Source organism: Gorilla gorilla, chromosome 19 (genome assembly GCF_029281585.2).
Source record: "Gorilla gorilla gorilla isolate KB3781 chromosome 19, NHGRI_mGorGor1-v2.1_pri, whole genome shotgun sequence".
NCBI classification, from domain to species: Eukaryota; Metazoa; Chordata; class Mammalia; order Primates; family Hominidae; genus Gorilla; species Gorilla gorilla.
Window position 1 is genome coordinate 31,613,678 of NC_073243.2, and position 23,807 is coordinate 31,637,484.

Genomic DNA, 23,807 nt, shown 5'->3' on the forward strand with positions numbered 1-23,807 from the left:
AGGCAGGAGCCACGGCACCTGGCCTAATTTTTATATTTTTAGTAGAGATGGGGTTTTACCATGTTGGCCAGACTGGTCCCAAACTCCTGACCTCAAGCGATCCTCCCACCTAGGCCTCCCAAAGTGCTAGGATTACAGGTGTGAGCCATAGCACCCCGCCCATTTTCACTTTTCTTACTTCATTTCTTATGCAAGAAATTTTCTGAAAGCCTCAAGTTTTCTACATCAGCTTCAAAAATTAAGGAGGGCCAACTAGGAATAGGACAAGGTAGAATAATCACTTGTGTGCTGACAAATATTTAACAACCAGTTCTCTGGAGCCCTGATTTGTAGTGTTTGCCAGTTTCTGTGTAAATACTCCCACCATGGCCAATTTCAAACTACCAACAGTTTAACTGGCTCACAATATTCCTAAAACTTGAATAGTTGGCTCTTATGAGCTGGTAGGAGTTGGCTTCAGCACACTGCTGGTTCTACATGCGTCTTTGTTTCTTGTTTTGCATAAATAACAAGTTTTGTCTTCCCAAAAATGTAATAAGCTCCCTAAGGGATGGAGTTATGTTCTAGATCTCCTGTGGGCCCATGGTTTCTAAAATAATTATAGACACAAAAGATTTAACCAAGAGAGTCTGTTTCCTGTGGACATACTGCGTTCTTGGGCTTGCACAGCCGACAGCAGGGAGGCTGCCCCAGGGGTGGGCATGGTGTGGGTTGCTGCCTCCTTTCATCAGCCTCACTCTCATTGCCCAGGCTGGAGTACAGTGGTGCAATCTCTGCTCACTGCAGCTTCTGCCTCCCCAGCTCAAGTGATCCTCCCACCTCAACTTCCCAAATAGCTGGGACTACAGGCAAGTGGCACCACACCTGGCTAATTTTTGTATTTTTAGTAGAGATGGGTTTCGCCACGTTGGCCAGGCTGGTCTTGAACTCCTGGCCTCAAGTGATCTGCCTGCCTTGGCCTCCCAAAGTGCTTGGGACTACAGGCAAGTGGCACCACACCTGGCTAATTTTTGTATTTTTAGTAGAGATGGGTTTCGCCACGTTGGCCAGGCTGGTCTTGAACTCCTGGCCTCAAGTGATCTGCCTGCCTTGGCCTCCCAAAGTGCTTGGGACCACAGGCAAGTGCCACCACACCTGGCCCCATTGGAGTTTTTGATGTAGGAGATCAGATGTCCTGGATTACAAGGCAACACACATCTCCAGGCTGTACATGAGAGGAGGATGTCCAGAAATCCTCCAGATCTCATGCATGCACCATTGTATTTTCTCACTGTTAAAGTCATGATAAAACTGTGGTGTTTTTTTCTTCATACATGATTTAATATATCGCTAGGAATTCTGGAATAAGAAAATATATAACCGCACAGCAATATTCTTTGAAACAAAATTTCTAGAGAATTTATAAAAATTTGCTTGGATCTTGATTTACAATTGAAATACAAGAAAGGCTAGTGTACAAATTAGGCAAGTTTCTGTGCTGTACATCCAGCTACTGGTACCACAAATAGAGGATATGTTGTGACTTTTTGAGTTGAGGAGGACTTTTATGATCATATACACTCTACTGTCCTTTAAGAGGCATTCATTCATTCATTCTTCGTTTATTAATTCAGTAAACATTTATCGGCTATCTACTACATTCCAGGTACTGCGGGGATATTGATTGTAATGACATGATCCTTTATTGTCAATATGCTTACATTCCACTAGGGGGAGCCAAATATATAAATAAGCTTAAGAATTACGTTGAAGGGGCCAGAATAGAAGTCTGCGGAAGGTGTGGGATGGGATGACAGCATCAGAAAGAATTGGGCAAATCTGTCCCAGGACTAGGTCAGAAAAACGCCTCCCTAGGGAAGGTGCCACCCCAAACACGTGTTTCTGAGACCCCCTTACCCAAAATAAGGAGGCTGCCGAGGTGAGCATGGAACGGTTAGGCGTTTTGTATGGAGCAAACTGGGGGGACCCCAGCTGAGGCCTCTGGCCTGGGCCTTGTGATTCACGCATAGGCTCATCTTATCGGCCACCGGGTCTGAGAAGAAACTACCACCCTGCAAGTTAACAGGGATCCCTCCGAGAACGGGCACCTCAAAGCCTGAGCCACGTGAGAGCAATGTCTGAGCAACACGGTTTTTAAAAATGATCTCTTCTCCTTTATTGCCACATTCACATAAAACGTTTTGATATATTTGGGTTGGTAAAAGCCACAGTGTATATAAAGAAAATTGAAGTTAAAATATATATGGTTTTAGTGTTCCGAAAAGCAGTTACGGATTGCTTCCTTGGTTTAATTATCGAAGCGGTCGAAATTCTGGGTTTGAAACTCTTGGAAGTCCTCAGGGATGGTGTCTGCAATAGGAATGGGCACAGGGAGGTTAGCGAGGCTCCTTCCACCCCGGACTCCGGACCCCGGACCCCGGACCCCGGACCCCCGCCCGCGGCGCAGGCGTCCTGTAGGGGGCGCTGTTAGCCCGCCCAGGAAGCCCCGCAGGCCCTCGCCGCCATTTTCTCCTGCAGGCTGCTTTGCAAACCGTTGGCTTAAAGCCCAGGAGTGCTCCTTCCCGGCCGTGCAGAAAATCAGCAGGCAGAATGGATTTTGCATCTGTGATTATGTTTTAACCACATGAAAATAAAGGCTTCCTGTAAATTAAATCTGACTGGATTTCTCACTGAACCCCAAACCCTAAACCATGCAGTTAAATTCTATGGGTCTTAATTTCCACATGGATAAAATAGGATAAATGCGATCTGCTTTTTACTTCTGGTACACAGGGACTATCAGGTTTTAATGACTATGTGGTATGAGCGTTGGGCTTTTGCGGGGGAAGTGCGGTATAAAAATAAGGTGGCAGTGTTTGACTAATTCTAGTAACAATGTTGAACAGTAACGAGAATGCACATTACCATTGCAGCGATACTTGAGGTTGGACCAGATGATGTTTTCTTGAGAGAAGCAGAAAACGCCAAGTCGGCCTCCACGCATTGTGGTGTCTATGGTGACTCCAGAGTCAGCCACCAACTCAGAGCCTTCATAAAATCGTACCCTGCGGACAACACAGCCGGAGGGGCCTCCATGAAATCCAACCCGGGGTAAAGTGCCCACTGTGAGGCCCAGAGGCCCCACTTCTTATACGTACCTGCGTCTTTACTCTGTTTTAGGCTCCATTTTTCGCTGACCTGGATTGTACTGTAGCTGTTCCCACTTACTTACTAGACTGGAAGTCCTTGAGGGCAGGGACCGTGTGTGTCCGTGTGTGTGTGTGTGTGTGTGGAGGGGGGTGGGGGGGTGTTTCTTCCCAACTTCTGTCTCTCACAAGGCCTAACATGATGTTGGTCACACTATCAAACTTGAGTTAAAAATCAAACCAAACCAAACCTGATGTCTTGAGTGAGAAAGTTTTGTGTCTTCATTGTCATGTGAGTTGCCTTATCTAGATACCATGCTTAAAAACTTTGGCTTTTCCTTTGGTCTGATTTATATCTTTTGGTGGAATCTCAGAGCAATGATTCTCCACAGGAGACAGCACTCCCTAAGTAGAGTTGGAGGAATCTGTGGGGACACTTTGGGTTGTCACAGTGGCACTGAGTGATGGCAGCCAGGGATGCTGGATGGCGAGCAATGCCCTGGAGAGAACAATCAAAACCTGTCCTGCATTCCATACACTTCTGGAGTGTTCCTCAGACACCAGGGTAGGTAAAGAGCAACTATCAGGGCCTAGAACCTGACTCACTTTCACTTGTAAACAGCAAGTATATTTTGCACAAATTTTAATATAAACTATATTTTCCAGGGTAAATTGAGAAAATTTGTTTGAAAATTAACATTCTAAAATGTGTACCATTTGAGAAATTTACATCGCTGTCATCAACACCAGTGTAACATTTAAGTCACTGACACAACAGTCTGTTATAATGTCACCTTCGTAGTGATTCTAGGCATGGGTGCAAGAGTCTGTTTCATTTTGTCTTCTGGTGTGGCTGTGCTCAAGTATTTAAATTATTTTGTTATAAATTATTCTTATTTCTCTATTATATTGTTAGGGCTCACATTGATTTTCTAGATTATACGTGTAGGTAGGTTGTAATTTCTATGATTCCATTTTGGGACGGAAAAGGGGACATTTCAACATATTTATAATAAAAAAGGGGCATTGGGCTTAATAGGGCTGAGAACATGATCATCTCACTGTGAGACAAAAAGAGTACATTTGACATAATGTCACAAAGAGAAACAAAACATGAATTTGCTCTCATGATTTTCTTTTTTCCATAAGGCTGCTTTCCTGCCCTGATGAGGAGAATGCACTCAGTACTCCTTCCTAAGTATACTACATAGGCTAGGATGGGTGTTGATCTGCAAGTTCAAATGAAGAACACTATCTACATTTCAAAGACACAGCCCTAAGCCTCCTAACTCCCGAGAATACTTAAAAAGTCCTATAAAGAAACAAGACAGACTACTTTGGCTTACATGATGATCAGTTCATGCCACATGTAGTAGATGTCAGGCTTTGTGCTAGGCACTGGGGAGATCAAGATAAAATAATAAGCTATGGCTGGGCACAGTGGCCCATGCCTGTAATCCCAGCACTTTGGGAGGCCGAGGCGGGTGGATCACGAGGTCAGGAGATCAAGACCAGCCTGGCCAGCATGGTGAAACCCCGTCTCTACTAAAAATACAAAAATTAGCCTGGCGTGATGGCGCGTGCCTGTAATCCCAGCTACTCGGGAGGCTGAGGCAGAAGAATCACTTGAACCAGGAAGGCGGAGGTTGCAGTGAGCTGAGATCACGCCACAGTACTCCTGCCTGGCAACAGAGTGGAATTCCGTCTCCAAAAAAAAAAAAAAAAGATACAAGCGCTGCCCTCATGCAGTTTGTGATCCAGCAGGGAAGACAGACTGTAAGGGACATAGTGCAGTCAGGGTGAAATGTGCACTAGTAAGTGATTACACAGGGCCCAGAGGTGCCACAGGGGAGGGTGTGGAGAAGAGACTCTGCCACACCTCTTACCTCATACCGATTGGCATGTCCACCCTCAGGCTTCTCTGCAGAGCATGGCAGAAGGGCACAGCCATCCAAATGCACCAACCCCACAACGCTGTGTCGTCCCCTCAACTCTGCTCCTTCTATCCCCATCTTGGTCCTACTGTCCTGTCCGGGTGGTCTGACCCTGAATACCTTCTCTCCCACCTCTTTTCTAGGTTCCCCATCCTGCGGTCACAAAAGTCCTGGCATGTCCTTGGGGACTATCCTAGGTCAGAATTGCTCAGGGAAGTGAAGGCTCTGGGATGCAGAACGGAGAATGCTTTGCTTCTAGAGCAAGGTAAGGAGATGGGGCCTCTACCTACCTGATGTAGCCCACCTGGGGCCTGTGCTGTAGGAACCAGCGGTAGGACACCTTGTCCTTCCAGCCCACATTCCTGGAGTCCTTCCACAGCAGCCTGACCTGGTCACTGGTGTCCCCCGTGTGCCACAGGGAGTTCCGGAGATGCTCCCCTGGACCTGTCTTAGACTTCACAGCCTGGATGATGACACAAGCAAGGTTTTAGGACAGGCCACAGGCACCACCCTTCCTGCTTCCTGGATCTGAAGTGATGATCCAGGTTATAGTCATGGTTATAATCCGGCTGCCTTGGATTCAGAACAAAGCATAAACACTTAAATGTCATTTCTATGGAGGTGACCCCAACCTTTTACTACTAAGCCTTGCCCAGTATTCCATTACGCATTCCATGTTTGTTCCTGCTGCACATCCACTGCTCCCTACATTTGCCCAATGAGGGCTCCTATCAAACGTCTGGCTACTTAAGTCAGCCTTGTGTCCTAGCAGGAGTGACAGAAGTAGCCCATCAGCCCTCCTGTACAAAGTTGGACCTATCGATGAAATTTATTAGCCAGTTTCCAACACAGTGTGCCTGAAGATGCACTCTAAACCTTCCCTCTCTCTGACCTCATGTAGGCTGGGATTCCCACCATTAGAGGTTAGAATGTAGCTGGCACACAGGAATGAAGGCAAGGGTCAACTGTAGTCTTCCCTGACTCTAACGTTAGCATAAATGCATCAATTATTTTTAGATTAACTAAGTACCACATGGGAAAACACAATATCTGAAAAAAGACGAGAGGTCCAGAAGAAAGGGAGATGAATGACTTCAAACCACCAATACCTTGAGCTGAATGCCAGGTTCTGCAACTGCTCGGAATGGGGTGGCTTGCCAATATGTCTGCTCCGTCTGCTTCCACATGACCACGTAGAAGCTGGAGCTATCTTGGTAGCCAAAGATAAAGCCTGCATAGTCATCATCTGTCTGGGTATTCACATGGAAGGTCCCTTCGAAGTCAACTCCATTAAAAGCTGTGTACCCTGTAGGGACCAGATAAGATTAGAACAATAGACAAACCACACTAGTAGCTGGAAGAATTCTATGAGTGGCAACTGAGTCCCTGGACATACCCACTGCCAGGCCAGGATCACTGTTCATGGTCTGTACAATCTCCATGCCCTGCAGAGAGAGTTGAGGGAGTTCAGAACAGTCTTGAAGGGGCCAAGTAATCTTAAGGAAGCTCAAAACCTCAGGCACCATATGAGTGAGTGGCCAGTGATGTCTGACCTCCATATAAAGATTTCATTATCTGAATAGTTGCTCTATTGTGTTATGTGCTCAAAGAAAGCATGTGCTTGTAAAGGTTAAAAAAAAGCTCAAAGCTGAATAGAAATAAGTTTGCTGAGACTGTCACTTAAGCTGATTGAACAGGCCCTTAACTGGGGAGCATACAACATATACTTCTAATCAATGTGACTTGCTCTGTGACTCTGGAAAATCTACTAAGCCTCTCTGTGCCTGCATTTCTTAGTTACACAATGAGGAGGATATGCAGAAGGCAGTCTGCTGCAGAGATCAGAAGTGTGGGTTCTAGGGTCAGACTGCCTGGGTCCCAATTCCAGTCATCTCAGCTACTTACCACAGTGCTACCATCATTAAAGCTGCTACAATCATGAAAGCTGTAGCAGACAATTTCATCCTCTGTAAAATGGGCATAATTGAAGTAGTCTGTCATAGGGCTGTTGAGGAATAAGAGCGATGTGAAGAATGCCTGGCTCATTGTCTGCACCCTCTAAACATGACCTACCACTATCAGAAGGGCCTCTGTTGAGAGGCAAGGCTGAGCCATTGCCGCCCATGTGACACTCACCTGGTTCAGGACCACCCAGTTGGGATCGATCTGGGCATCCCCTTCAGGATCCAGGACCACGGTCTGGTAAGCCCTGAAGTCGGTCAGGGTGACCTCTGCGTTCTCTGGGCAGACGTCGATCCGATCGATGACCTGGTCCTGGTCAAAGTCAGACTCACAGATGTCTCCCACTCCGTCGCCTGAGTGGGGTGGAGAAAGGACAGGAGCTCAATAGCGCTCACACCCACCGCCACTCCTTGGCAGGGAAAGGGGCTGCATGAGGAACAGAAGGGCTCAAGCTCCCACAACCAGGGCCATGATTTCCCATCAGTGTTGGGAGAGGAGCCCTGGGGACATGTCTGAGCTGGTGCCAGGCCCCATTCTGGAGTCCTTGTACTGGGTGACCAGGCCAGTCCTCCCAGTTTTTTTGAAAGATCAATTTGAGCAGTTGCCCTCCACTCTGTCCTCAAGAAGTTCTTATTACCTACAGTTGGGTTCACCAACTGGTGGATCTTAAGCTTGACCTCACATAAGCAAATGTCTACAGCACTTTCTGGACTGTAATGTATAGAAAACAGGGAAATTATTGTTACCAGAATATCTCTAAGACTAACTTCTGGTGGCCCCTAGACTGAATGTGGCCCCCACGTGTGTGTTGTTCAGCTAACGTGCTGGCATTTTTGCATGTGCACTGCTGTGGATGGGCATGCCCTCTCCAGGTCACTTCAGTCCCCAACACTCCCTGCTGTCTCATGTCTGGCTTGGTGCAGACATTTTCTTATCTGCCTGGCACCTGCAGGCATCTGTGTTTGTGAACCCAGCATATACCACTCCTACTGTGCCATTCTCTCTATCCTGCTCCTTTTCTGGGACTCCCAGTGGAAGGTGGCAGGTGACAGGTAAGATGGTGGAGCAGCTCTCCAAGCCCTTTGGGGACTGAGCCACAGTGTGTGGCTGCTTCCCTGACCTGTGTGATAGCATCCTAGGGTTGTTCAGGAAGATGCAAAGCAACTCAGTCCTGACTGAGTTGGAGACTGGTGTCTACCAGATATCTGCTGTCCACACAAGCTGCAGCTATGCAGAGAAGCTGGGTGTGGAGAAGCAGCTGATGGGAGCTGGGGATATTCTGAGTTGGTGCCTGGAGACAGGCGTGCCCCCATGTGCCTGGCTGAAGGGAGCCCAGGGGTGCTGTGCAGCTCTGGGCTGAGCCTGCTTACTGTTGCTATCCTCCTGGGCTGGGTTGGGGACCAGCCGGCAGTTGTCTGGTCCAGGGGGCACCAGGTCTGGGATACCATCATTGTCGTCATCATCATCACACTCGTCACCAATTCCATCCTTATCGGTGTCCAGCTGGGCACTGTTAATGACGGTGGGGCAGTTGTCTGTGCTGTCCTGGTGCCCATCTCCATCACTGCAGGAGAAAGGACAGGTGATGTGGCTCACAGTTCAGCAGGGAACAGGAAGGATCCATTTTTAGGAAGGAGAGTCTGTGCTTGAGGTTTTTTTTAAACCAGGGTTGGCTTTTAACATCAAACCCACTGGGGTCATTCCCTTAGATAAGGCTGCCCTATGGGCCTCAGAGACAATTTTCCCATCCCCAACCTCTTGAAACAAGTGAGTCATTTCCTACTAAAGAAGATAAGGGTCTATTTCTATGATTTATGGCCAGATGCTCCTATCAGTCCCTGGGAACTGCTAGATGATACTCAACTCAGAGGATGTGTGAGGGGAACAGTGACAGGCAGTGGAACCAGACAGCCTCAGTGTAAATCCTGGCTCAGCCACTGGCCAGCGTGTGACCTCAGTCATGACACCTGACCTCTCTATGGCTCAGTGTCCTCATCTGTAAAATGAGAATAGTATCTACCTCATAGAGTTGTTATGGAGATTAAATGATGAAAATCAGAATGTTGCATATTAAATTTCAATATATGAAAAAGTGCTGACTCTTAGGAAGCCCTACAGTGTTTTCTGTTATATCACTCTTCACAATCCCTGGCTAGTGGATCCAATGAGGATTCAGACCTGAACGCCATGGGGAGAAGGGCAAAGTGAACAGGGCCAGGCCTTCTCGAGGGGAGTGTGTAGGCCGGGCTCAGTGCTGGTCTAAAGGACTTCTCAGAACTCTCCTTCTCTGTCCACCTGACTTTCTGGGCTGAGGGGCCACCTGAAGATGAGTCTGCCCTGCCTCCAAGAGCTGTCCTGGAGTCTGAGACCTCTCATGGTTACTCTGGAAAAGAATGAGCACTCCTTTAGACCTGGTCCACCCGCGGCCTGTCCTGGGCCAGGAGCTGCCCCTGCACCCTTTTGGAGAGGGAAGCCAGGGACCAGACCATGCTCTAGGGCCACACCTTCCACATGGTACAGGGGGACAGAAAGGGTCCAGCGAAAGTGAAGTCAGCCTTGACAAGCAGAAAATGATGTGGCTCAAACAGCAGAATCCCTGTGCATGCAGCAGGTCTGCTTTATAAAACACAAGACTGAGCTATTTCCATTAGCAGCCGTTCTATGTAGCCCTGAACATTTTTATGCAAAAACAAGCAGTTCCTATCCTCTTCTCCAAGGTTCAACTTTGTGGGAATTAAAACATAGCAGAATGAGTCATTTGTTTTGGGCAAATATCTAGAGGCTGGTGGGACAGGATATTTTAGAAATTAATGTAGATAGTAGTCAGAGTGCAAGATGACCTGCACCAGGGAACATTCTTGACGCACATCATTTAGGGCAGTTGTCAGGATACAGTCCCACCTTCCCTTCGGAAGAGGAGAGGGACATCTGATGTCAGGCTCTGTTGCTGACGTGCCTTTCCTTGTACTGTGACACCAATAATAACATGGCCCCTGTTTTCTGCATGTCACCCTTGGGCCAGCACTGTGCCGGGAGCTTTACCTACATTATCTTGAATTTTCACCATAACCTGCGCGATGCATTTATTTATCTCCTCTTTGCAGATGAAGAAGTTGAGATGCGAAGAGACTGGGAAATATGTTTAAGTTCACTTAGCTAGTACAGTCAGGCCTCTGTATCCGCGGTTCCGTATCCGCAGATTCAACCAACTGAGGATTGAAAAGATTTGAAAAAGAACAATAAAAAATAACAACAAAAAAATACAAATAAGAAACCAATGCAGTATAATAACTATTTACCTAGCATTTACATTGTATTAGGTATTAAGTAATCTAGAGAGGATTTTTAAAGCATATAGGAGGACAGGTATAGGTTATATGCAGATATTACATCATTTTATATAAGGGACTTGAGTATTTGAGGATTTTGGTATCCTGGGGGCAGAGGGGTATCCTGGGACCAATACCCTGGGACACTGAGGGATGACTATATGTACTTTGCAGCAAGGACACAGAGCATAATGAAAGAGATGCACACTTTGGGAGGCTGAGGCAGATGGATCACTTGAGGCCAGGAGTTCGAGACCAGCCTGGCCAACATGGTGAAACTCTGTCTCTACTAAAAATACAAAAATTAGCCAGCATGGTGGCACACACCTGTAATCCCAGGTACATGGGAGTCTGAGGCATGAGAATTGCTTGAACCCAGGAGGTGGAGGTTGCAGTGAGCCGAGATCATGCCAGCCTGGGTGACAGAGCAAGACTCCATCTCAAAAAAAAAAAAAAAAAAAAAAAAAAAAGAGAGAGCTGTGGCTTCATAGGAGCTGTCCTTGAGTAAGGTTTGGGTCAGGAACTGGTTTTCTGCAGGGCAACCTCTGATCCAGGTATCAGGAGAGAAATTACATCTTTTTTTGCTTTGTCTTTTAGAATCCTTTCCCTCTCATCCTTGTCCTGGCTGCCTTTGTAAGAATTCCCTATGGAGACAAAAGGGTTTAGAACCTTGGGTTGCAGGTGCCGCTAGGGCTGAGTGACACACGTCTGTTTTTGGTGATGTTCTTCCAGAATCTGATCAGTTGATCCAGCCTTGAGTCTTAATGTGGGACTCCATCGTGTTGAGCTAGGAGGGTTCACAAAACTCACTTCCACAGAACAATTCCACTTAAATAAGGAAAACTGAATTAAAAAAATTTCAAGGACCAGGAAATAATAGCAATCCCTCAGCAAACTGACAGCCTTCTATTTTGGGATGATGGTGAAGTTTTCCTGAGCTGAAAGAATATAAAAATAAAAGAGCTAATGTCTATTGAGTGCTATGTATATAACAGAAACCATAATGAGCACTTTCCATGGATCAACTCAATCTTCACGATGGTCCTATGAGCTAGATCTATTGTCATCCTCATTTTACAGATGAGAAAATTGAGGCACAGAAGTATTAGGTAATTTGCCTAAGGTTAGCTGGCATGTAAGAGAAGGAGCTGAAATTTATATCTAGCTGTCTTATTCCAGAGCCCATCTGTGAAGCATGATGCTATATTACCTCTCCTGAAATAGATCTCACTTGCTGGAGTGCCTAGTAACCTATTCTGACACCGTTATACCCTATACAGAACTTTCAGGGAGAATTTTCATGGTAATTCTGACCAGAGGCAGGGCTATTATCCCACCAGCAGCTCAGTCCACCCAGAAAGATCCCAGGAATGGAGCAGCAGGAAGTTCTGAAATTTAAAACCCTCTCCGGGCTGGGCGCGGTGGCTCACGCCTGTAATCCCAGCACTTTGGGAGGCCGAGGCAGGCAGATCACAAGGTCAGGAGATCGAGACCATCCTGGCTAACATGGTGAAACCCCGTCTCTACTGAAAATACAAAAAAATTAGACAGGCATGGTAGCGGGCGCCTGTAGTCCCAGCTACTTGGGAGGCTGAGGCAGAAGAATGGCATAAACCTGGGAGTCGGAGCTTGCAGTGAGCCGAGATCGCACCACTGTACTCCAGCCTGGTGATAGAGCGAGACTCCGCCTCAAAAAAAACAAAAACAAAACGAAAAAAAACCCTCTCCGGATGTTTGCATCTGTCTCTCTGCAGTTGGGAGACATGCCATACCTGTCCTGATTGGTGTCACAGGAGTCCCCAACCAGATCATTATCCACATCAGACTGCAAAGAGAACAGCACATGTTATTTATTCTTGGGCCTGCACGTACCGAATGTTCCAGAGAAGGCAGACCTCACCCATCATCATTGGATTTGGGGAATTATTTCTCTGGAACTGGGGTGGTGCAAAACTGCAAAAGGACAACACCATATTGGTGTAGGCACAATGCTGAATTTTCAAAAAAGCCTTCTAAAATATCAAGCTACATGGATGGGCTGCCCACACACCAGATGAGCTGATTGGAAAGGGGCGCTGGGGTAGCATGGTGGCAGGTGGAGGCATGGAACTCTGGCACGGGTCACAGGGAGCCAGCCATAGGCATGGGGAGAAGGCAGGTTGATTTTGCTTTGCTTCTGCAATTTGCAATTTGGCCAAAATTGTGAGTGAGTCACAGAGGGCAACCATGACTCCCCTCTCTCAGGGCTTTAAAAATAAATGACACATCATACCCAATTATCCAGACAGGGAGGAGGAGTGAGAAGGGAGATGCAACACATCCCTGGCTGAACTTAATCTGAAATGTCCATACATAGGCTGTGTAGGGGTTTAGGGACTAAAGGGACACAAGGCTCCCAATGGTTAATTTCCATGCTCCGTTTTCCTTTCTGCAGGAAAAATACTTGTATTGAGCATCATGAAGTTCGTGTTACTAACCTCACAGGCAATCGACAGCCTGGGAGATAGTCCCTAGGGCTTCAGATCTTGTGTGGTGTTCATCCCACCATCTTCAGGCCCACAGTGTGTCATTTTCCCACCTCTGCTTTGTTAGGTAAGTGGCAACAGCTAAGAGGCTCTGCTGTTTTTCTAGACACCCGTCTTAAATGAGTCTTTGCATAGAGGAATTCAGCCTGGAGTTTGAATTCCCCAGTATCCTACTAACCTGGTTAGGGTTGCTGACATCAGGACAACTGTCACAGGCATCCCCCACACCATCACCATCCTTGTCCCGCTGGTCACGATTGGGAAATTTTGGGCAGTTGTCCAGAATGTTTTTTATTCCTGTGAGAAAGAAATGCTACCTTGAGTCAGGGGAATGTCACTGACTTCTAGGTGCTGGAGAGATCAGGCACATGGTGAGTCGCTTCTGCGTGGGCCAGTGTCACACAGAGACTACCCTTTTCTGCAGTTATCCAGAGGTAGCTTCAAAGGATGGATTCTGGGAGACTTAAAAATGAACAGCTCTCAGAGGTATTTATCGACTGAATTCTAATTTGTCCAAGATGTCAAGGGCTATGATAGCAACCACGAGGAGGGGATCATGATGGCTGTATGGGCCGACCCTGGAGAGGGAGGATCTCGTGGGTATCTGAGCTATGACTGAGACCCTAGGGCTCTAGGCAGTGTTGTGCTGGAGCTGGGTCCATTGTGTCCCTCTCTTTTCAGTTTTGTGTTTGACGATGTCACATTGGTAGCTTGAAATCAGCAATGAGGACAATACGGAGTTACATCATGGAAACTGGAAAATGTTACCAACTAGGGCTTTCTGTGATTTGCTTACCAGCATATACCACTGGAAATGGGTCATCAGTTAGGCTTGCAGAAGGTGAGTTCATGTTTTAGGGGGGTGTGCATGTTCTGGAGTGGTGTGTGTGTGTGTGTATGTGTGTGTTGGGGCAGGTGGTATTTCAAAAAGGTTTTTCCTTCAAGGGCCCACAATGGGATGTGTAGCCTGTGATGCGTAGTCTGTGACCCTGCTCAATGCCTTCTCATTCAGTTCTCCACTTCTGGGTCTCTCACATGTAGAAAGGATAGTGGAGAGTGAGGACAGGTAGAAATGGGAAGGGAGATGCCCCATAAAGACACACTCTGACAAGACACTGCTTGAAGGGGTCATACAAAGTTTCTGGCAATGATACAGAGTCCTGGAAACATCCAGAGCCATTAGGTAGTGGAGTGGGCTGTGGGGTCTCCTTCCATAGACACAAGTCCACCTTGGGTCTTCCAGATGCAGGCCACAATGAGCCACCCACAGCTGGAAGGCTCTGAATCATTCTATTCCTACTCTCTCAGAGAACAATGGAACAAGGTCAACTGAATTCCAAATAAAAGACAAAAGCAAGACAAATCTACCATCTCCATCCATGTCATCATCACAGGCATCTCCTCTTCCATCCCCATCCGTGTCTTTCTGGTCGTTATTTAAGACACTCAGGCAGTTATCACAGGCATCCCCAAAGATATCTTTATCGCTGTTCCTTTGGTCCACATTGTGAATCAGGACACAGTTATCCTAAAAGATGAAAGGATAGAACATCACTCAGACTTTTACTAAATCCACTTCCCCCATTGTTGTGAAGCGTCAGCACTCTGGTGGCCGAAGTTTGTCAGTTTTATATTTCAAACATCTGTGAATCTTATAGGGTAAAAAGCTGCAGTGCTGTGGAATGCAGGCATGGAAACTAACATTTGGGATGATTCATATACATAGTTGACATCACAGGCTTTCTCCCATCATCCCTGGTACGTGGCAATTCACAGGCCCTCCCAGCGAAGCAGGTACCTGCTCATTCAGGATCCCATCTCCGTCAGCATCCTCGTCACAAGCGTCGCCAATGCCATCTCTGTCTGCATCTTCTTGGCCAGAATTTGGCACATATTTGCAGTTGTCCTTAGGGGGAAAATGCAGTTCCGAGTGACATCCTACATTTGTGTTAAGCCAGTAACTGTTTCTGACCTCAAGACACTGTGGCTTTATTGTTGGTGGCTGTTTCACTTCATCTGAGATGCAGCTACTTTACAAGTACAATTTTAAATTAGATCCACAGAACCTCTCCCCATAGAAGATGTGACTTTGGAAAGCCACAGTGCATGTGTGCCTACTGCCACCCCACACCCCTTACCTTTTTACAGTTCCTGGCAGAGCATGGCAGTTCTTCGTCGGGGTAACTGTCGATGTCCACATCCTTTCCACAGATATAGCCGTCTCCAGCCCAACCGACTCCACACTGTAAAGAGAAAGCCCATCAGAGGCCTGGGAAGCTGAGCCTGGCAGGGAGCTGGTGGCTGACAGGGGCCTCTCTGCTCCTTTGCTCAATCCAGGGGGAGGGCCCAGAGTCACTCAGCCTTGTTGGGTGGGGCTTAGAAACTATTTAATTGCACTTGAATAGTGTAATGGTTCACTATGCAAAAGATGTAAAGGGAGACTCAGAGAGAAAACTCTCCCTCCCACTCCCACTTCCAGGAACAGGCAGAGCAGCAGAAGGGAGATGGGAGGAGGGGACCCAGAAGGTCACAGGGAACTGGAAACGCAGAGGGAGAGAAAGCTAACCTGGGACAGGAGGTAAAGGAAGGAGGAGGGAGAGAGTCTGAGGAGCAGAGTCTGGGCCAAGGGAAATCAGACTTATGTGAGCACAGGTTAAATTTCCTGGCCTCACCACCCAAAATAAGGAGCTTTCAGACCAGTGACTTCCTCAGCCACAGCCTGCCTATTCTCAATCATCTGTGCTCTCCCTCTGCAACCAGGATTTAGGAGGCAGAACTCCAGAGAGACCCTCCCAGGCTCCTGGTTCCTGCTCACTTGCCCCAGCAGGGCCTTTGGAAGGCCTGGAAGGCTGATCCACGAGGTTGATCCTTGACTCACTTTAATGAGGAAAAAATGTCCTCCAGGAACAAATACATTTTTAATGAGCCATTTTCTGGCAGATTCAATTATTTTAGTAGTCACACCAAGTTTATTAATCCTTTACCATCTGTCGTTGTGCCTTATTACAAATTCAAAAACATATTAAGAGCCCCATCACCCACCATCCCAGGGGAGTTGTCAATTTGTTCACAGAAAATGGGGATTTCAACAGAGATATACACTTGTTTCTCAATGACTGCTTTTTGGTAATAAACAAGCCCAACCATGAGGAATTCAGGAAATTGCTGGGGTTATTCCCCCTCTGATACACCACATTCTTCCATCTGACCTTGTTACAGAATATCTGTATTGCCAAGGAGGGCTGACTTCATTATATTTATTTATTAACTCACTTTTGACTCTTATTTTTCCTATTTGAAAAGTGGTAGGCTCATTGTGGAAAATTGTGTATGCATAAAGATAAAGAAGCATAACTGAGATATAGATGGAAACGGGCTCCGAGAATCCATCTTGCTACTCAGGGGCGATCACTGTGAACCAGTGACCCCAGAGTCTGACGGGCCACCTGCCAAGGGCCTGGCACCCCAGGAAGTACAGAGGAGGAGGGCAGCTGAAGTCTGCTGATTTTTCAGTGCCTAGGATCCCCAGGACTTTGGATCCTTGGATTTGGGAATGGATGGCAGGCTGAGGACTCCGGATCCTTGGATTTGGGAATGGATGGCAGGCTGAGGACTCCGGATCCTTGGATTTGGGAATGGATGGCAGGCTGAGGACTCTGGATGCTTGGATTTGGGAATGGATGGCAGGAGCATGCCCTCTCCTTCACATAGGGTCCACTACAAGCTCAGCATGAGACCCATGTCAGGCCCTGCTGTGACTGCTCTACTCTCTTCCCAGTCTCCCCTCCCCAGACCAGCTCCGTGGCTGGAGAATGCACAGGAGGCGTGACCATTCACGGAGCTGTCCCTGATTGGAGTGGAGGTAGACATACAGCATGGCGCCGTCTGGCCCTGCCAGTCACCTGCAGAAGACGGGAGGTTTCTCCCGGAGGGACTATGACAGTCCCCACCTCTACACGATGGCCCACCCACCACAGGAGCGTCAAGGCAGACAGACTCTGGAAGTTGTAAGGATGAGGACAGTTAGAGATGACAGCAGGTATGTTGTCATTATACAGGCAGGTAGATGGGGCAGAAGAAGGAAAGGGGAGAAGAATGTTCCTTCTCCTCCCTGCTGCTGGCTTCTGGGCCTTTCCATAGAAGGTGCTTGGGAGCTGGGGCTTCACCAGAGGCTCTGGCATCCAGGTGCCCAAGTGGACAGGGTTGCCCCCCAGCCAAGAGGGAGAGAAAAGGCAGCTGATGGTTAGATGGATGTCAGGCTGCTCCCCACAAACTCAGTGGACCCTGTTCCTATTACACTCCATGCTCATTTAATTGCAATGCTTTCATTTTGGAGTACTTCTACCCTGAAGCACATAGAAACTGGAGAGAGGTGGTGTTAAAAATGGAAGAGGAAAAATGACAGAGGAAGTCAAAAAACAACTTACCACACATGTCACATCCCCCTGCCTCTCTTCAATGCACTGGGCATTCACACTGCAAGGGTTCAGCTCTGGGTTTCTGCAGTTTCTTTCCGCTTTGCATCCCCTTATCTGATCACCAGTATACCCCGGCTTACAAGGCCCACAGCGGTAAGATCCCTGCAAGGAACAAAGATCAGGTGATGAGCTGAAAGCTGTGGGCAAAGGTACAGTTTGAGCAAAGGTACAGTTATTGTGTATATTTTCACAGGTACTCATTGCTGGCAGGAATCAGGCATCAGACCCATGCCTTCTTCTCTGCTTACATGTAAGATCATGTGAATGTTGATGAAAACACCATCAGACTGGAGGCTGTGTCCGGCCACTCAGACAAAGAAGGACTAGAAGTGAAGGAAGAAGGCTGGACTGTGAACCAATGACACTGAGTTGCCCGCACCACCGTGGAGGGCATAGGGGACAGGCCAAAAGTTCCAGTGAAGTCCTGGGAGGTGCTGTGAGAAGTTTACTCTGGGGACAGGAAGATGATCTGCTTAAAAAGCAAGTTAATTTTTCTTATTGCTGTTCCTTTGGCTCTTTTACAATGGAATGACAAAGGAATGGGTGCACAGAGAAATGCTGGTGGCCTGCATTGAGAATTTCCGATGAGGTAGGCTGAGAAACTGACAAATGAGCTGTCAGCTCCGCTGCAATGACACTTCAGGGGCCGGGTTTTTTTAGCTTTTATATATATAATATATATTATCACACTGCACACTATATATGTAATAAATATTACACAATATGTTTAAAAAATCAAAATTAAAATTTTCATCTTTATTGAGGTATAATTGACAAAACTGAATATATTTAAAGTGTGCAGTGTGATGATGTGATATGCGTATACATTGTGAAATGATTACCACAGTCAGTTAAGTAACACATCCATCAACTGACATAGTTAGCTTCCTTTTTTTCTTTTTCAGTGAGAACACTTAAGATCTGCTCTCTTAGCAGATTTCATATATATAATACAGTATTATTAACTACAGTCACCATGCTGTACATTAGATCTTTTTCGTCTTATGCAGTTTTATTGGCATAAAATTTACAGGTTGTAAAAGACATCTATTTGAAGTATATATAGTTTAATGATTTAAGTCACTCACAACCTCTTAGTTGCCAAATCCAATGCATGCTTTCCAATGACTTGTCTCGATCTTTCAGCCTCCCTGGCTGTGCTGTCAGCTTGCTCCTTTTTCTGGCTTCTGCTCTTTTTCCTTGGCCTAGTCCTTCGTTTTTGGGGTTTCCTGGAGTTCTATTTACTGTCTACTTTCCTTCTCTCTAGGTGGCTCAGTTATTACCTTTACACCAAGATCTCGCAAATCTATTTGCAGACTACTTTGTCCTGGTAAAAGCTGAGAAGCAATAAATCCCCATCTATTCCTAAGCAATATAGCATTGCGGAGAAGAACTCAGGCTCTGTAGCCAACCTGGAAGATGTGTGACCTTAGTCTAAATACGTAACATTTCTTTTTTTTCTTTTCGGAGACAGGGTCTCCCTCTGTCACCCAGGTTAGAGTGCAGTGGCGATCACAGCTCACTGTAGCCTCAAACTACTCTTGTACCCAAATGATCCTTCAGCCTCAGCCTCCTGAGGAGCTGGGACTATAGGCATGCTCCACCATGCCTGGACTTAATGATGTAATATTTCTGTCCCTCAGTTTCTTCAATTGTAAAATGGGGATAATAATAATCCCTGTTTATGAGGTTGTTGTGAGGATTAAAATAAGTGACTTGATAAATGTAAAGTGTTTTTACTTACAAGGAAACAAGGAACCTAGAGGCTGGATAACTTTCAAATAGTCATACACGTAATCAGTAGTTCTTTTCTTGATAGTCAACTCTGGTACATCTCTCATCTTGGACACAGTTTGATAGGAACTTTCAGAAATAAAACCCATATCTGAATACTTAAGTTATAGGCATCCCTAAGTGCTAAGCACTTTAATTTAATACAATGAAAAGTTTTGAAAAGTTTTTTTTTTGTTTTTTTGTTTTTTTTTTTGTTTTTTTTTTGGAGAGGGAGTCTTGCTCTGTCGCCCAGGCTGGAGTGCAGTGGTGCGATCTCGGCTCACTGCAAGCTCCGCCTGCCGGGTTCATGTCATTCTCCTGCCTCAGCCTCCAGAGTAGCTGGGACTACAGGCACCCGCCACCAGGCCCGGCTAATTTTTTTTTGTATTTTTAGTAGAGACGGGGTTTAACCATGTTAGCCAGGATGGTCTCGATCTCCTGACCCCATGATTGAAAAGTTTTATGAAAATAAATAATGCCATTTGGGGATTGTGTAGTCACCAGTAAAATACTGAACTATTAATATAAACTACCAAGCTCTTCACAATTTTAAAATACAGGAGTAATAATTTACTCAAATAGTTATCTAATAGCCTAATATTGCAACTTTGATAGAAAATAAAGAACTGGGCACTTATAAAATTATTCTTACATAAAAATTACTTATAAAATTACTCATATTAAACACTTTTTCAGCACAAACTTTTGCCTTTATTCTGCCAATCAAATATATTATGCCCACATGTTCTAGGTGTGTTTGGAAGCTATGATCTATAAACATACACTTGTTTTAATAACCGGTTCTGCTTTGATAACAACAGCTGTGAGAAATACTTACCAAAGTATTAACGCAGATCGAGTTGGGAACGCACGCTCCATTTCGACACTCATCAATGTCAGTGCAGACCTAGTGCAGAAAAGTTCAAAGAAAGTTTAGCGAGACATGCTGCTTAAATAGAAATGCAAATAAATCTCCTTTGTTTTGCTATCTTTGTGTGAAGTGAAGATGCGGAATTTCGAGTAGAATGGTAATCTGAGGGTTATTTGTGCCATCTCCCTTGCATTTGTACCAGTTTGTACTTAATCTAATTGCAAATGAGACCTGCTTTCATGGTATTGAAAGTTATTCAGAAAAGACAACTTGTATAATTCATCTGTTCCACCACCTTTTTAGGTTAGGAAAGTTTTATTTTTTTTTTAATCTTGCTTGGGACTCAATGCAGTTCTCCTAAATGAGGATTCTTAGCTTTTTTCAATTCTGGAACATTCTCAGCTTCCCCCAACTGCTTTCTAGTCTTTCTTTGCAACTACAATTGGATGAATATCGAACTTTCTTGTTAATATCTTCTTTTGACTCCTAACCTCTTGTTTATATGCTCCATGTCGCTATTTCTCTGTGCTGCATTCTAGATGATTTCTTTAGATTCACCTCCTAGCCTATGAATTCCCTGCTAAGCTGTGTCTAATCTGTTTTGCCCATCTATTGAGTTAAGTTCAACGATTTTCCATTGATAAAAGTTTTATTTGTCTGTTTTACAAACTTATCTGTTTTTCTCACATTGCCCTATATGTTTTTGTTGTTGTTGTTGAGACAGGGTCTTGCTCTGTCGCTCAGGCTGGAGTGCAGTGGCACAATCACAGCTCACGGCAGCCTCAACCTCCCAGACTCAGGTGATCCTCCCACCTCAACCTCCCAAGGTTGCTAGGACCACAGGCATGCACCATCACACCCGGCTAATTTTTTTGTGTGTATTTTTTGTAGGGATGGGATTTTGCCATGTTGCCCAGTTGGGGCATTGCTCTATTCTTTAAGTATGGTATTTATTTCTTTACCTTTTTATATTTACTTTGCATTTATCATGTTTCCTCATGGGAGTTTCTTTATATAAACTGCCATTTTTGTTTATAAGCATATCTTCAGTAGCCCAAATTTTGCCTGTGGGCATTCCACTGGCCCTGAATTTTGGCGTGTCTTTACAGAGTGGTGTGCCTTTGACTTGAGTCAGAGCCCTGGGGATTTCACTTCTTCATGGCTGGTTATTATTTTAATTTTTTGGCTTGTGTTTCTGCATTATATGTATAACAGATTTGGAACTCATAACTGTATGTGGTACAAGTGTGGTGCTTTGATTTGCTGTAGGCAATTTTCATTTTTGTCAACCATGTCTTAAAGCTGAAGTCAAGCTTCTTTGTTGTTTCTTAGGGCTACTAAAGGTTTCCTGTCTCCTTGTAATGGATAAGGTGGTTCTCTGAGGGTCCTGGACTTATGCAGGGGTGTTAGGCCTTTCCAAAGTTCCCAGACTACATTGCTGCATCCACTCCACACAGGTGGTAAAAGCCAGGTCCCTGTTACTAAGACCTGGACCCAACTCCCACCTCCCAGGATCTGCTGTGGCATCAGCTCTAGTCACAGTTCTGGCTTTGAGTTTTCTCTTTGTTTCTGGACACTGCGCCATTTCCTTTTATTTTCTTTGACTTTGGAATGCAGTAACATTTGCTGTTAAATTTAGCAAGGTGGCTCCCTTCCACTTCAGTTCTGTCTGCCTTGTTACTGGAAATCTATTGAGAAGTGCTCCTTACTACCTTACACCAAGTACCTTATGTTTCCTTGGTTTGTTCTTAGAGATTTTGTCTTTAGAGGACTCTTAACAGCTTCTTATCATTCCTATATGTCTAGCTGGCCTCCCTTTTCTAGTCTAAAAAATCATGCCCTCCAAGGACTTCATGACTAAAACACCTAAAGCAATGGCAACAAAAGCCAAAATTGACAAATGGGATCTAATTAAACTCAAGAGCTTCTGCACAGCAAAAGAAACTACCATCAGAGTGAACAGGCAACCTACAGAATGGGAGAACATTTTTACAATCTATCCATCTGACAAAGGGCTAATATCCAGAATCTACAAAGAACTTAAACAAATTTATAGGAAAAAAATCAAACAACCCCATCAAAAAGTGGGCAAAGGATATGAACAGACACTTCTCAAAAGAAGACAGTTATGCAGCCAACAGACACATGAAAAAATGCTCATCATCACTGGCCATCAGAGAAATGCAAATCAAAACCACAATGAGATGCCTTCTCACACCAGTTAGAATGGCGATCATTAAAAAGTCAGGAAACAATAGGTGCTGAAGAGAATGTGGAGAAATAGGAACACTTTTACACTGTTGGTGGGACTGTAAACTAGTTCAGCCATTGTGGAAGACAGTGTGGCGATTCCTCAAGGATCTAGAACTAGAAATACAATTTGACCCAGCCATCCCATTACTGGGCATATACCCAAAGGCTTATAAATCATGCTGCTATAAAGACACATGGACACATATGTTTATTGTGGCACTATTCACAATAGCAAAGACTTGGAACCAACCCAAATGTCCATCAATGATAGACTGGATTAAGAAAATGTGGCACATATACACCATGGAATATTATGCAGCCATAAAAAAGGATGAGTTCATGTCCTTTGTAGGGACATGGATGAAGCTAGAAACCATCATTCTGAGCAAACTATTGCAAGGATAGAAAACCAAACACCGCATGTTCTCACTCTTAGTTGGGAATTGAACAATGAGAACACTTGGACACAGGGTGGGGAATGTCACACACCAGGGCCTGTCATGGGGTAGGGGGAGGGGGGAAGGATAGCATTAGGAGATATACCTAATGTAAATGACAAGTTAACAGGTGCAGCACACCAGTATGGCACATGTATACATATGTAACAAACCTGCACGTTGTGCATATGTACCCTAGAACTTAAAGTATAACAATAACTAAAAAAAATCATGCCCTCTAGAACCCTTTGATAGGCAGCTAGGAAATAATAAACCCCTGCCCTTCTTCAAAGCTAATAATTTCCCTAAGGTAGTAAAATATATTTATAGAACAACCATTTTTAAGGGCTAAAAACATCAAAAAGAATTTCACAGTCAGTCAGTTAAATAATGACCAGAATATAGTAGAGCATTTGGAAATAAATGGAGACTGTCAAGAAGTACTCAAGTGCTTTATGGCAATTTATAGCTTACATAAGAAAAAGGGGAGGTTGCCTTGGGGGATTATTTCTACTCTTAAAATCCCCTCATCTCTGAAACAGCTTCGATTGGCAACAATGACTCTACAAAAGTGACCTAATTTTTCAAAGCTTTTGTCTCCTGGTTCTCAACTTATTCTGCAGGACAAAATGTTCAACAGCTATCAACAAAATAAGACTGAAATTATGCCAATAGCCATATTACCCCATTTACTGTTTTTCTAGTGATACTCTATTATCCCCTCTTAAAATCTTCCTCCCTTCTAGATTTTATAAATGTAAATACTCAGAAACGGTTGAAAAACTTCCTAATTTGCTCATTTTGCACCATGACATTCCACATGGCCTTGGCTGCTCATGGAGGTAAAGGTTTATACCAAAGAGGTGGGAACCAACCACAGTTGTTTTGTTAAGATGAGAAATGAATAGAAACCATGACTTCAGCCTACCTGCTTGTTTGACTTGGCAAAACTGATCCCAACACCCTGCACCATGGGCCCTGTGAAGCCCACTGGGCAGGCGTCACATCTGAAGCCAGGAGACAAATTTATGCAGCGCACGCCCGGGTAGCAGGGATGGTATTTGCACTGGAGACAAAAAAGTTCAAAGTCTTTAGCCACACCGAGAAAACACTCTCAAAC

At 45.2% G+C, this 23,807-nt stretch overlaps 1 protein-coding gene and 1 long non-coding RNA gene across 3 annotated transcripts in view; one reads left to right on the plus strand and one right to left on the minus strand.

The window, feature by feature from the left end:
* Positions 1–2,130: 2,130 nt before the first annotated feature.
* THBS4 (thrombospondin 4) overlaps positions 2,131–23,807 on the minus strand; it is a 91,792-nt gene continuing 70,115 nt past the window's right edge. For both annotated transcript variants that reach the window (XM_055366953.2, XM_004058635.5), the window contains 15 exons: positions 23,616–23,753; positions 19,965–20,033; positions 17,303–17,455; positions 15,014–15,118; positions 14,674–14,781; positions 14,244–14,403; positions 13,054–13,172; positions 12,123–12,175; positions 8,392–8,585; positions 7,196–7,374; positions 6,456–6,504; positions 6,169–6,365; positions 5,350–5,522; positions 2,905–3,044; positions 2,131–2,349 (listed from right to left, as the gene is read on the minus strand). In XM_055366953.2, coding sequence (XP_055222928.1) covers positions 2,288–2,349; positions 2,905–3,044; positions 5,350–5,522; positions 6,169–6,365; positions 6,456–6,504; positions 7,196–7,374; positions 8,392–8,585; positions 12,123–12,175; positions 13,054–13,172; positions 14,244–14,403; positions 14,674–14,781; positions 15,014–15,118; positions 17,303–17,455; positions 19,965–20,033; positions 23,616–23,753 — 1,899 coding nt within the window. In that variant the 3' untranslated portion in view covers positions 2,131–2,287. The remainder of the gene's footprint in view (positions 2,350–2,904; positions 3,045–5,349; positions 5,523–6,168; positions 6,366–6,455; positions 6,505–7,195; positions 7,375–8,391; positions 8,586–12,122; positions 12,176–13,053; positions 13,173–14,243; positions 14,404–14,673; positions 14,782–15,013; positions 15,119–17,302; positions 17,456–19,964; positions 20,034–23,615; positions 23,754–23,807) is intronic.
* LOC134757591 (uncharacterized) lies at positions 5,275–13,710 on the plus strand. The gene is made up of 3 exons (XR_010131730.1): positions 5,275–5,324; positions 12,785–12,942; positions 13,557–13,710. It is a non-coding gene; the product is annotated as an uncharacterized lncRNA (long non-coding RNA).